This window comes from Limulus polyphemus, unplaced genomic scaffold (assembly GCF_000517525.1).
Source record: "Limulus polyphemus unplaced genomic scaffold, Limulus_polyphemus-2.1.2 Scaffold1654, whole genome shotgun sequence".
Lineage (NCBI taxonomy): Eukaryota > Metazoa > Arthropoda > Merostomata > Xiphosura > Limulidae > Limulus > Limulus polyphemus.
In genome coordinates, this window is record NW_013667264.1 from 61,310 (window position 1) to 74,301 (window position 12,992).

A 12,992-nucleotide genomic window follows, 5' to 3' on the forward strand; every position below is an offset into this window, starting at 1 on the left:
TGAACAGGTTTTTGTATCTTACTTTCGTGTCATTGCTAGAACAACAAGACAGATACATCTTGTTTAGACAGTTGATAGAGTAAAACTATTATAACTGTGTATGAATTCTTAAAACTTGTTTGTGGATATATGCATTTTAAAGCACTAGAAGTCTTCTGAGATAAAAAGAAAATCTACCACTAAGGATTCTCTTAGCATGAATAAAATAACATGATTATGAAGCTCTTTGAAGGTTCAGCCTTAAAAAATAGAATATGTGATGGCATGCCCACAAGAAAATGGTCATTCTGATCACATTAATTGATGAGAAAAGTCCTATCCGAAAGTCTTCAGTGTTGTTTATTCTTTTCTTTGTTTTGTCATGGGGTTCTACTCTAATTAAATAAATCTTGTTTAAAGAAAGGACTTAATTATCATTTTCTGCAATAAGCAGCTCATTTATTGATATTGTTACGTATATGCTTGTTTGTTAATTTCCGGTAGAAATTCTTTCCGAAAACTTCAGCGATACAAGTCCTGTCTTGATTGAAACTAGTTTATTCTTTCTTGATACAACTTTGTAATACACAGAATTTCCACAGTCACTTTAACTTAACTACTTTTATAAACACATGCTATAATTCACAGCGATTCACACACTTTATTTAAGGTGCCTACTGTTCGTTTGACTCAATTATCTATATCTCCAATCTATCTATCTCTAACTTTGCACTGGATTTTCTCGGCAGGCTTTTATACTAAAAAAGAGGGCACCTGGCAAACACTAGGACATTCGCGGAGTTCCTCAATAATTCATGATCCTTCTAGAAACTACAGCGTTGTGTGACTTCCGCTGTCGTAACAATATATATATATATATACACGTGTGTAAAATATATAAGCTTTATCAAATCAGTTATGTCCATATGAGGAAAAAAATCCATGTTTTTAAAAGATAAAATTGTATGGATTAATTAAAACAATGTGATGTGTTAACTGGCACGTGTCTAAAAGGTTTACACTTTATTAGATTAGACTGATGACAAGGATGATGTAAGAAAATACTTAACCTTCTTCATATCATTCACGAGAGAGTAACATCTAAGAAGTTTAATTGTGGTCAAGTCAACAATGAGCACATTGTCTATTAAAGTTCTGTTATATTGCATGTTTGAATATTTAACTCCATTGTTAGGAAATAATATTATTTGTATATAAATAATTAAAAAATGATAATAATAAGATTGTTGTTTTGTTGTTGAACTGTTTTACTACTGGAAACTGTACACGAAAATTACAATATAATAGACTTTTGTAAGTTTGTAGAGAACACGTAAGTGTGTTCACTGTATTTGAGATTAAGCATTGCCCAGTGGTAGACTGTAGATCTGCTGGTATCAATCCCGTAGCCAGGTGCGGAGGGGGGTGGGGTCATTTTGGTCCAGAGTGGAACTCGTTTCATGTGAAACTTTAGTAAGTATGAAAATGTATCTGCATGTAGCACAGTGTTACAAAAGCAATTATATAATGAGAGGTCATCATCAAAGAAAGTGAGAAAAATTAATGATAATAGACAAAAGAAACCCTTTTGGGGGGAGGGGTTGTTCGTGCGTAAATATTATATATATATATATATATATGTACCATAATGTTGCGTATCTTCACGTTTGTTAATTTCTGGTATAAATTCTTTCCGAGGAACTTCAGCGGTACAAGTCCTTTCTTAATTAAAACTAGTTTATTCGTTCTTGATACAACTTTTTAGTACACAGAATTTCCACAGCCACTTTAAACTTAACAACCATTATAACACACGCTATAAGTCACAGTGATTCAGACACTTTACTTACTGTGCCTACTGTTCGCTTAACTCAATTATCTATCTGTCTCTGTAATTGCGCTGTTTTTTCTCGCCATGCTTATATACTAAAAAAGAGAGCGCCTCGAACAAACTAGAGTTGCCAGGAAAATTTATGATCCTTCCAGAAACTCCAGCGCGCATGCTCCCAGCATCGCGTGACTTACGCTGTCGTAACAATAGGGTTCCACCGTAAATATATATAAAAGAGAAACACATTATTAGGGAGTTTACCTCGTTATGTACAAACTGTGACGGGCACTCGCAGTTGAATACAAAATCTACTACACATTTAAAAATTAAATGTGAAAATAAATATACACCCTAACATTTTGTTTTAAAGTACTGTTGATTCTACAATTTGAATCTCCCGCGAATTCTCGCCTGTCTGCTGCTGAAGATCTGTAAACAAGTAATAAATAACGGCCATAAAAATGTCACATGAGCGCGCCAACCAACTCGCGCAAATGGACTTACGTCCCCCCCCCCCATCATATCAGGTTACGCCTAGTCATCGTTTTCTCCAATTGATATAACTTGTGCTCAACGTATAAGGAAGCTATTTGTATCAGTACTACTGAGTTACGCATGAAATTTGTCATGACTATCGCTTTTAAAATAATTAACTTTTAACTTGTTATGAAAACTAAATAATAAATCACTAAATGAAGTAAATGATAACTCTTACACTAAATAGTCTTGAATATCCAACAATCCTCAGAGAATGGACAATTTAGTGCTGTTTTATTTGCATATTAGGAATGTTCAAGGGACCTAGCACTCGAGGGATGGGTTAAGTTATATTTTTAATGTTTTAATTTAGATTCTTGCTAGAGGGCATACAAAGTTAAAAATCGAGAAAGTTCATAAAAGCAGTGAGTCCAGGGTTTATTTTAATGTGCAGTACTAAAATTTATAATAAAAACTCCAATGTCATATAAAGAAACAAGAAGCCAATGCATGACCATGATACTGAAAACCAAAAGTACCTTTATTTACTGTTTATATGACAAGAAGTATGTTTTTAATTTTACATATGGTGATTAGAACTTTGTTTTAAAATTTTGGTCAAATACTAAGATGGTTAAAATTTAAAACACTGTGTTTATATGACAAGAAATATATTTTTAGTCTTACATATGTTGAATAGTACTTTAGTTTACATTTTGTGTCAAATACTACAATACTACATGAGCTTACAAGGTAAACGATGGTTCAAAGACTTAAAACACTCGCAAATGCAAAACCATGCTGAATTGTACTTTAATTTACATTTTATGTCAAACACTACATGGTAAAAGACGGCTAAAACAGTAAAACTTTCATAAATTCAAGATTTGCCAATAATGCCAAGTTGTATCGAGCTTATAATTTAAAAACAAATGCTTCTCAGACTCTCAAACACTGGGTCATGGCACATGCCTCAAAGATTTGTGCAGTTCTAAAATTACCTTAAAATAAACCCTGAAGCAGTTTTAAAATATAGAAACTTCTTAAACCTGCGGAAGTGTAGGAGGCAAATTAAAAGTGGGGGTGGACTAATTTTACTTGACACAGAAAAGTGAGGGGAATGTTTGTTACAGGTACATTTATTATGGCTGGGATCCAAGGTTTCTGGATTACATTTTATGCATTCTCCTGCTTTTCCTCAGAATATTTTTTTAAATTTTGATACATTTTTATTTGGACAGATTGAAAAATGGGTGACCGCCTCCTACACCACCGACTTGATAGTAATAAGAGTTCAGTTTACATACAAGAATCGATTGATATTGTTGCGTCATCGAGATCACGTGATTCTCACGCTCTCTACTTTCTAGAACTATCCCGTACTTTGGCGAATGCTCTAGTATTTACTAGTTATAGGGTAGTCGGGTATATATAAGAGGGGACAACGTGACGCGGTAATGTAATGTGTGACAGTGAGTAATTGAACTGCAGTCAGAGAGCACGAGAGACGTTATAGCGTTTGTTTAGCGCGATTGTTGAAGTTGAGTGTATCGGTAAAGTTATATTCGGGAAGAATAAACCAGTTTTATTAAGAAAGGACTTGTGTCGCTTAAGTTTCGTCGGAACGAAGTTACGGAAAATCAATTTACAAACAGAGACGTAACAATATTATTTAAATAGTTGAGGATGGAGTGGAGGCCGATTAAACAAAAGAGTTAGTGTTCTGTAATCTAATCAGTAAGTCAGAGTTTGTTATCAAGCAAGGAAATTAATGTTAAATTTTAATTTAAGCTACCAAAAAACACTGCCCTATGGGCGGCTGTTTGTGCTAGTAATTACTAATGGTAGTATTCCTACCTCATTGAAAAAATTAGTCATACACAACCCATTGCATCAAAATGATTCAATGTACTGAGCTCAAAATTTTAATGATATAAACTGTAATATTTTTATATATTAAAAATGCTACCCCTTATTGAAAAAATAAGTTTTTTTAAGACCACAAATTGATTAGTACTATATTTACAAATTACATTAATAAAGCTATAATCAAACCCTCACGTACAGTCCTAGTGAAAGTCGTGTTCTAGTTGTGAGGAGAGTACTTTATTTCCGTATAGTGACCTTGGACCTTGCTCTCGTACAGTTGGAACTCACAGAGGTAATTAATAAAAACACACGTTTCTTTTTAAAAATTCATTAAATTTAGAGATTTCTCACACTTACCTTCTTTCTAGTGTTATTTTTGTTTTCTGCTATTATATTTCTTCAAAACTTAAACTGTGTATATACTTTACTTTCATTTTCTACAAACTCTCATTTAATCGTTGTTGTTTTTTTAGTTTTACTACTGGAACGAACGTGGCCACATTAATTAGCGTGTCAGACTGTGGATCCAAGGTTAAATGGTCAAATTTCATTATTCGGGATGACAAAAGTTGGCGGTGGGTGGTATTGACTAGCTGCCTTCCCTCTAGTCTATCATTTCAAAATTTGGGACGACTAGTGCAGATAGTCTTTGTGTGGCTTTGCGCGAAATTTAACAAAACAAACGAATATCTTTTACTACTCTTCGCGTATTCGTTACACAGCGAAAACACTACAGATCGTCCAATTGGTCACTAATTGTTTAATTTAATTTAATTTTTGAACCAGTCGCGTGTGTGCAACTTTCTGACGTAAACTATGAGGCAATAGAAAACCATACTGCCTCCAGTAACAGAAAAGAACAAGTTGAGATACAACAGTGAAAGGATTTTATTTTTCGGCTTCTGCAGAAGAAAACAAGACAGCCGTTTGTGACGATAGAAGAACTGACAACTAGGTGTCTCTCAAAGTAGGTAATATTATATTGTTGTTTTAATTTTCGATAATTGGTGATACTTAAATTAAAAATAAACAAAAGTATTAGCCATATTATTCTCATTATAGGTGAGACAGCGTCCTCTACACTTACATTTAACCCATAACCAGGGCCCGACTCTCGAAATCTCAAGTGGCAACACACCTTCGAAACAAACTTCTTATCAAACTGTTGTTGACAAACGGACGCCATAAAAACTTTCATAACATCTTTGTTTCGCTGTTTTTATGTATACTCTTATCTCCGTGCAGTTTTTCAGCTGTATACTTTAACGTCAAGGGCAGTGAATTTTGTGATATTAACGTTGTAAAAAGACGGAGATTAAGTTTAAGATAAAAGTGACATGAAAGGATCGTCAAGTTAATATAATGTCAGTTGTTTATGACGGTGATGTATCACACCAATTGTTCGCTATATCTTAAACTGTGAAAGGAAGATCTTATCAAGCAGAATTTGAGATAATTAAACGTTTCCTCCCCAAGGACGTCCTTTGACAACGAGAAGCCATATTTTAGTAGTTTGATTTGTTAGTGCACTTAGTTGGTAGTGGTTACATCTTTGGTAATAGATGCTATTTGTTAATCAACTTTATATACAATTTAACAACTATTGAATTTTTATAGTTCTAAGTCCAAATGTGGGCCATCCTTGCAGTTATTTTTGTATTTTCCTTCTACTATCTTCTGACGACGAAGGCCTTACCACCTTTACATGGTGTGTACAGCCTACCAGGCAGATATTTCCTGTTAAAGAAGTTTGTGAGTTTTTTCTACCTGAAAATCAGGAGATTGATTATTAGAAAAAGATTTGATTTATACGACCTATATGACCTGACAGATTTGGTAAAGAGTGGATGTATGCCTCCAGCAGAAGAGACAGCATTAGAAGCACCTCAGACTGCAAACCATGTAGCTACCAACTGCGATGAGGTCTTTTTCTGTGGTGTGAAGTCCACAGGGGAATGTCTGGTGGTCAAGATGTCCAGGCTACCAAATAAGATGGCGGAGATCATGGTTTTAATAAAGACAGCTGATGGGAGACGTTACAGCTATCCTGAAGGACCAACAAAAGAAATATACACTGGAAATATTAACGAATTCATCGGCGGAGGGTTAGAGTTGAAATGTATAAGTGCCATGAGAAAATGGAGAATTTCTTTTAATGGACTTTTAAGAGAAACTCGTCAAGGTATTTGTGAATCCAAAGTGTTGCATGTCAAGTTCAGTTTCATTTGGCAAACAATGTCGAATGTTTATGACTTAACTAATGACATAAACTTAAGTGAAGTGGCTGAGGCATTAGCCAAAGAGCCATGGTCTGGTTACTTGCCAGACGTTAACAGGTTCCAAAGGGTCCTAGATGTGTACGAACAAGGAGGACAACTTCTAGGAAGTGTTACAGTAGAGGGAATAGAAGAAGAGTTTATCTTGTGGGGAATAAGAAAACGTTCTTTAGGACCCACAGTTCAGTTACATCGTTGTGTTGATTTCTTTGGTTTTACCAAGAATGGTAATTTATTCCATGTGGGTGCTCTGTCATTTCCTGGAATTGTAACCAATCTTGTATATGGACATTACATTCATTCTAATGGGATGTATTTCCATATCAGATCATGTAACTTCAAACTTCACCTAGCAGCAGAAAATAAACAAATACCTCATTTTGAGAGGTTTACTTTTAAAGCTGGTCACAAAGACATTCATTGTACCATAACATTTGAAACACACTTGTGTAATTTTACCAATAGAACCACACAACAACATTTCAAATATTCTACCATTACTATGAATGGCTATCAAGGATCTGGGATATCTGTGTTTGTATATGGGATGACCAAACCTTCTATTGCGCCTATTCCTTCTCCACTAGACATCTTTCACAGTCAAGAATCACCCATGATAAACCAACTAGCATTAGATTTTGATCATACTAATTGTCAACTTACAAGACTTGCTGGAGGAAAAGGTTCTTCTCTGGGCAAGTTAACGAAAATTTCTCACTATACAAGCTCTTTTGTTGTCCCAAAAGGTATTGTTGTTACAACTTCAGCATATAAGGAATTCATAAAAAAAGGTAATTTACATGAAGTAATAATGACCCTTGAGGAGGTTGCATGGTGTCATGTTACAGGGAACTTGAAAGAAATTTGTGAACGTGTGGTGAGGGATGTTAGTAAAACTAAGCTTCCTGCAGAAGTATCTGAAGCTATTCAGAAGAAAATGCTCCTGATCTTTGGGGGAAATTTGGATAACCTCAGATTTGCTGTTAGGTCTTCAGCATCAGGTGAAGATTCAGATGAAATGTCAGCAGCTGGACAGAATGAAACCTTCTTGGGGGTTAGAGGACTTCCACAGGTCATAGAAGCTGTGTCCAAATGTTGGGCTTCTCAGTTTTCATATGTTGCTGTTGAGTATAAACGACGCAATGGTCAGTTGCTAAACTCTCCTATGGCAGTAGTTATTCAAGAGATGGTTCCTGCTGAAGTTGCAGGAGTTATGTTTACTTGTGATCCAGTGACTGCTAACCCATCAGTTATCACCATTTCAGCTAACTATGGGCTTGGAGAAACTGTTGTTTCTGCTGCTGCTGAACCTGATACTATATTTTTAGATAGGGATTACACCAACAAAATAACATACCGGTCAGTAAGTATTGGTAAGAAAAACATCTGTACTGTTGTAGAACCTGATGGTGAAATAAAAGTAGCAGCAGCAACTGGGGACTCTTCACAATCATGCCTTTCAGAGTCTACAGCTTTAGCACTAGGAAAAGTTGGTATCTTGGTTGAAGAATATCTTACTAGTCTCAGAGACATTGAATGGGCTATTATTAATGAAAACATTTATCTACTACAAGCCCGACCGGTGACGTCGGCTCATACGGAGACAGAATTTGAGATTACTCACGAAATGGATGCACCCTTAAAAAGTGAAGATGAATTTCTCAGCAAAGCTAATGTTGGTGAGGTTATGCCTGGAGCTATGAGTACGCTTGGGCTTATAGTTAATCTATATAGTTTTGAAGCATCTTTTAAGCAAATGGCATTAGAATTTGGATTCCCATCTGAAATGTTCTCTCCCTATACTGCCCAAACTTTTTCATGCAAGTTCAACCATATTTTCTATGATATGGTTAGTGATCCATACTTAGGTAGTGAAAATAATATGGCTGCTGGTTACAAGGTGGCATTGTTTGGTTCGCTAATACGTGATAAAGAACTAACAGATCGTATTAATGACAGATGTAGCATGATGAATATGTCTTTACCAATGAAGTTAAGACAGGCCTTTGTCATGGGTAAGGGTCTACTATTAGGTGAGCAAAATTTTAGAACTTTGCAAAAGAAATATGCTGACAGTGATCTCCCTCTGAACTATAAAGAGGCAGATGGTATGTACAAGTTCATTGGTCAAAATATTCTAAGTATTACTAACAAACCAATTTTATGTCATTCTAGTTGCAGTGTGAACTCTATGTTATGGAATACATTTGTTTTAAACTTGTTGGTATCAGCAGAAAAAGAGTGGAATACAAAAGTGTTTTCAGATTTTGGTTACCTTCTATCCACATGTACCAACATTGAGAGTGCTGATGTTCCATCAACTATAGAAAAACTGGTGCTAGATATTAGTAAAGAAATTGACAAAGATGAGTTTCTAAGCATGACTCCAGAAACTGCTTCGAGGTGGTTAAGTGTCAGTCAATCTAAAGCTGGGGAGGCTTTTCGAGAATTCCTTCGTAATCATGGACATCGTTGTGTGAAGGAATTTGACATCTACTCTAAGCCCTGGGCAATTGATCCAACACATATTGTTCAGTCTCTACAAACTCTAATTGTAACAGCTGATGATGACTTTGTACAGAACAAAGAAGTCAGTGAAGAAAAAACAATTTCCAATCTTCAGGTATCTTTATCTTGGTGGCAGAAATTGATTTTATGGTTTCTTTTACCTCGAGTAAGATCTGGTGTCCGGCTCAGAGAATCCTCCAAATCTTTCGTAATAAAAAAATATGATGCTTTACGCAGAGCTTACAATCATCTTGCTACACTGATGGTGAAAGAAGGATATTTACCTGATGCTTGTCTCCTGTTTTTCTTGACTCACGAAGAAATTGGACAGCTACTTCAGACCCGATCATCAAGGCTAATAAGTAAAGCAGTTCGTCGGCGGAAGATCCACCCTCAGTTGAATGCGCTACAATTTGCTGAAATAACTAGAGGAATAACTAAACCAGTAAACAAAACAGAGATGAAAAAACAAAATACTTCAAATACTTATATCATAGGTACACCAGTTAGCAGAGGAGTTATTCAAGGTCCAGTTAGAGTGGTGACTTGTCTAGAAAAAGCTGTTGAAATACAACCGGGGGATATCCTGGTCACATATAGTACTGACATTGGATGGAGTCCATATTTCCCACTTTTGTCTGGAATAGCTACTGAGTTGGGAGGACTAATTTCTCATGGTGCCGTTGTTGCCCGAGAGTATGGACTTCCCTGTGTGGTGGGACTTCATGGAGCTACAAGTTTCTTTGTTTCTGGAGAGATGGTCCAGCTTGATGGGAGCAGTGGACGGATAGAAAAATTAACTAGTTTAGAACATCCTCTGGATGCTAAAAGTATAACTGACAAATTATCATAGATATAGTGAAATTTATTGGTTATTAATTGTAAGTTTTGCATATCAAAATATTTACTTGGTAATTGGTTGATAAAAATTCTGAAAACATACAGCCCTTACTTGAAATCCTTGTCAAGTTTTGAAATTACATTCTATGCTGAAAATTAAATTACAAATCTGAATATTAACACAAATCAGGTTAAAAGTTTCAGCTAATAATGGTAGATAAAAGGTGATGTTGATTAAAATTACTAGTTTTAGGGTAATTGATTTTGTTAAAACAATGATTTGGTTCATATTTGAAAAATGGTTAACTTAATAAAAGTAATTAATGAAAATATTTGATCTAATTGGTTTTGAATCTTCGAAAGTTTCAGCATGAAAGCTTAAATGTTTAAACATGAAATATATAGCCTGATAGATGGAGATTGGAAAAATATCAGTTTACTTGTACAATGGTGTTATAAAAATAGTAGGAAAATTTTAAAACAAGTTTGTTTGAATATAAATAAAACGTTTTCAGAGTTTAGTTATTATGTAAAATGTGACTAAAGGGTTTATTATTTTGAGCTTTAATGTATGCAATTTATTTTTGAATTTTCTAGTATTGAGAGAGTAATTTTTACCATGCATTATTAATGTTTTACATTGATTATTGATTGGGTGTATTAGCCCTTGTACTGATTAAACGACTGTTGTTGAGATTACTTACAACAGATGCTAGTTTTTCTATTTGAAATATTGCACATCATTGCACACTGGATTTATAACAGATACGTGGTCATTTTCAGCTACCAAATTCCAAGAATATCATTAAGAAAGATAAAATACAGGACAGATTGTCAGGAGGAGAAATATTCTGTTACAGAAAAATTATTATCAATACTGATTTTCTCTCTATCTCTTCTCACCTTAAAAGTAAACTGAAAGTTAAGCATATTGGTTTTAAGCTCGCGATGCACCGACAGATTTCAGTCACCTTAACACTTCAAATCACTTTTCACAGCCCCAACACTAAAATAATATTGTAAATGCCTTCTTTCCAGCCAATAACAATGTCCAAAAAATTTCAGTTCAAATTAAGAAAAACCGTATTAGGTAGTTTTGTTTTGTTTTGTTTTTTTCAACAAAAATGTCCCCCCTTTTCACTGTCTCATGAGGGGCCTGTTAAAAAATAGGTGTTTTCATTAAAAGAAACTGATACGTACCTTCCTTCACCGTATTGGCCAAACACGAGGAGCATGGAAGTCTACAAATGACAAGCAGTGTTATTCTGGAATTCCTTAGAACCACCTTGGTAGAAATTGTGCAGCAAGCCAAATACAATATTATGCCTGTAGCTGCTTTCAAAGTGTTCGTGTCTGTTCATCCTACTGCTGACTATCGTGATGCTTTGACCTTCCCTACCAAATCGCAGGTGAAATCGTTTGTATTTCTCGACCGAAAGCTAAACATAAAATGGTGACAGCAGAAGTATAGAAGGTGTCAATTGCTTAATTAATTATGCTGAGAATGTTGCTTTATTGATATATACTGAATTTACCCCCAGTGGGTTGACCTTAGTACTAGCCAGTATGGAGACTTGAGGATGCTATATTTCATTTAAAAATTTATCAATTAACAAACGAAAACTTGTATCGAAAAGATATGTCCAAAACCACCCTCTTTGGGAGTTTCTGGATTGAACTTACTTCTAACATTCAACAAATTGTAGTGTAAAGACACCCCTTAGCTCCTAAAGGATGTGTTAATAAAACAAAGATTTTTTTTTGTACACAGTTCTAAAAATGAGACTGTTCCCAGTCTCAAAATTACAATAATATACTAAATAACTTACTGAACAGAATATAAGATGGAAACAGTCTCATACACTCACGTTTTGACATATTTTACTGCATTATCCTCAGCAGTGCAATGTTTTGAAAGAATAACACTTATTTACACCCTTACAAAATTACCGTAATATAATTTACATGTTAAAGAATTTCATGCCAACTGCTGACATTTCCATTATCATTATTCAATATTTTAAAGTTAATTTTTTTTTATATTTGAATATCTCAACAGATTCACGTTATATTTATACTAATAACATTTTCAGGTTGTTTTTTAATATTAATTATTACACAATGAATTTTAATAGTTCCTATACAAGTTGCCTTTGACTGAGGTAATATTTTTATGAGATGATTTACACAAGATGTTAGAAGTTGGCAGAATGCAAGTTTTAGAAATTATATCTACAAGATCCTCAGTTTTCTATTGCTGTCACTGTGTATAAATGGTGCAGTGGTACGTTATAAAGCTGTTAAAAGTTTACTTGTGATCAATAACCCATCAGTTATAACCACAGCAGCTGTAGACTTAAACTATATAGCTGTTGGTGCTAGGCCTGAGACATTAGGTTAGGACTCCAAAAATATAAAATGTGCACGTCAGTTGTGGTAAGAAGAACATTCATGTTTTATGGTATTATGATGGTGATATTTCCCCCCAATAAAAATCTACAAAGCCCTTCTAGTGACACATGCTGCTCAGTATATGCCTTTACACTGGCCAGTAGTTCAAAATTAATGATGTCTGTAATTGTACCATAGGTGTGTCTAACCTGACTGATCAGTGTGAAAATTCTAATTCTTTATCTTATTATAAAAAAAAAAAAAGAAGTTAAATACAAATCCAAGGTTATTCTTCCTTTGCTCTCATCGTTACTTGTTGTACCATAAGCAGTGTCGGCTAAGCCAGGTACACTCGTGTGACAAAGTTACAGGAACTTCCAGCTATCCTAAAGGACCAACAAAAAGACATATACACCAGAGATAGTAATGAAATCCTTTTTGTGTGGTGGTAGGGTTAGATCTGAAATGTTTGCATGCAGTGAGAGAATGAATGATTAAAGTTATGAAAACTGACAAAAGGAGCATTTTTCTGGATATTTAAATTGGCTTATTAGATTTTTTTTTAAATAAAGAATCACTAACTTTTTGCAATGACAAATTTAAAAAGACTTGACCAAAATTAAATTTTCAGTTTTGAAACTATTTTATATATACACATATCTGTGTGTGTGACTGTAAATTCTAATAAACTTTGTTAGCTACAACGCATCGAACAACTTACACTATACAAAACTAGTTTTCAATTCTAAAATTGTCTTCTATATAAAAATCTTGTTATTACGGTAAGTCAACATTGTCTTAAACCATTCATACTGGACAAA

General features: G+C 34.5%; 2 protein-coding genes across 8 annotated transcripts in view; both read left to right on the forward strand.

Moving 5' to 3' along the window:
• The window catches only part of LOC106464439 (tubulin delta chain-like), an 8,770-nt gene extending 8,241 nt beyond the window's left edge, over positions 1 to 529 (forward strand). For both annotated transcript variants that reach the window (XM_022392153.1, XM_013924581.2), the window contains exon 6: positions 1 to 529. This exon is cut by the window's left edge and continues 531 nt beyond it. The gene's annotated coding sequence lies outside the window, so the exon portion shown is untranslated.
• Positions 530 to 4,778: 4,249 nt separating this feature from the next.
• Positions 4,779 to 10,488, forward strand: LOC106464440 (putative phosphoenolpyruvate synthase). 6 transcript variants are annotated; one of them, XM_022392159.1, is made up of 2 exons: positions 4,779 to 5,127; positions 5,193 to 10,488. In XM_022392159.1, the coding sequence occupies exon 2, from the start codon at positions 5,786 to 5,788 to the stop codon at positions 9,791 to 9,793; it is 4,008 nt and encodes a 1,335-aa protein (XP_022247867.1). In that variant the 5' UTR covers positions 4,779 to 5,127; positions 5,193 to 5,785; the 3' UTR covers positions 9,794 to 10,488. The 6 variants fall into 6 exon arrangements, with proteins under 6 accessions (XP_022247867.1, XP_022247866.1, XP_013780036.1 ...); XM_022392158.1 differs by having other exon boundaries at positions 5,199 to 10,488; XM_013924582.2 differs by having other exon boundaries at positions 5,219 to 10,488.
• Positions 10,489 to 12,992: the final 2,504 nt, after the last annotated feature.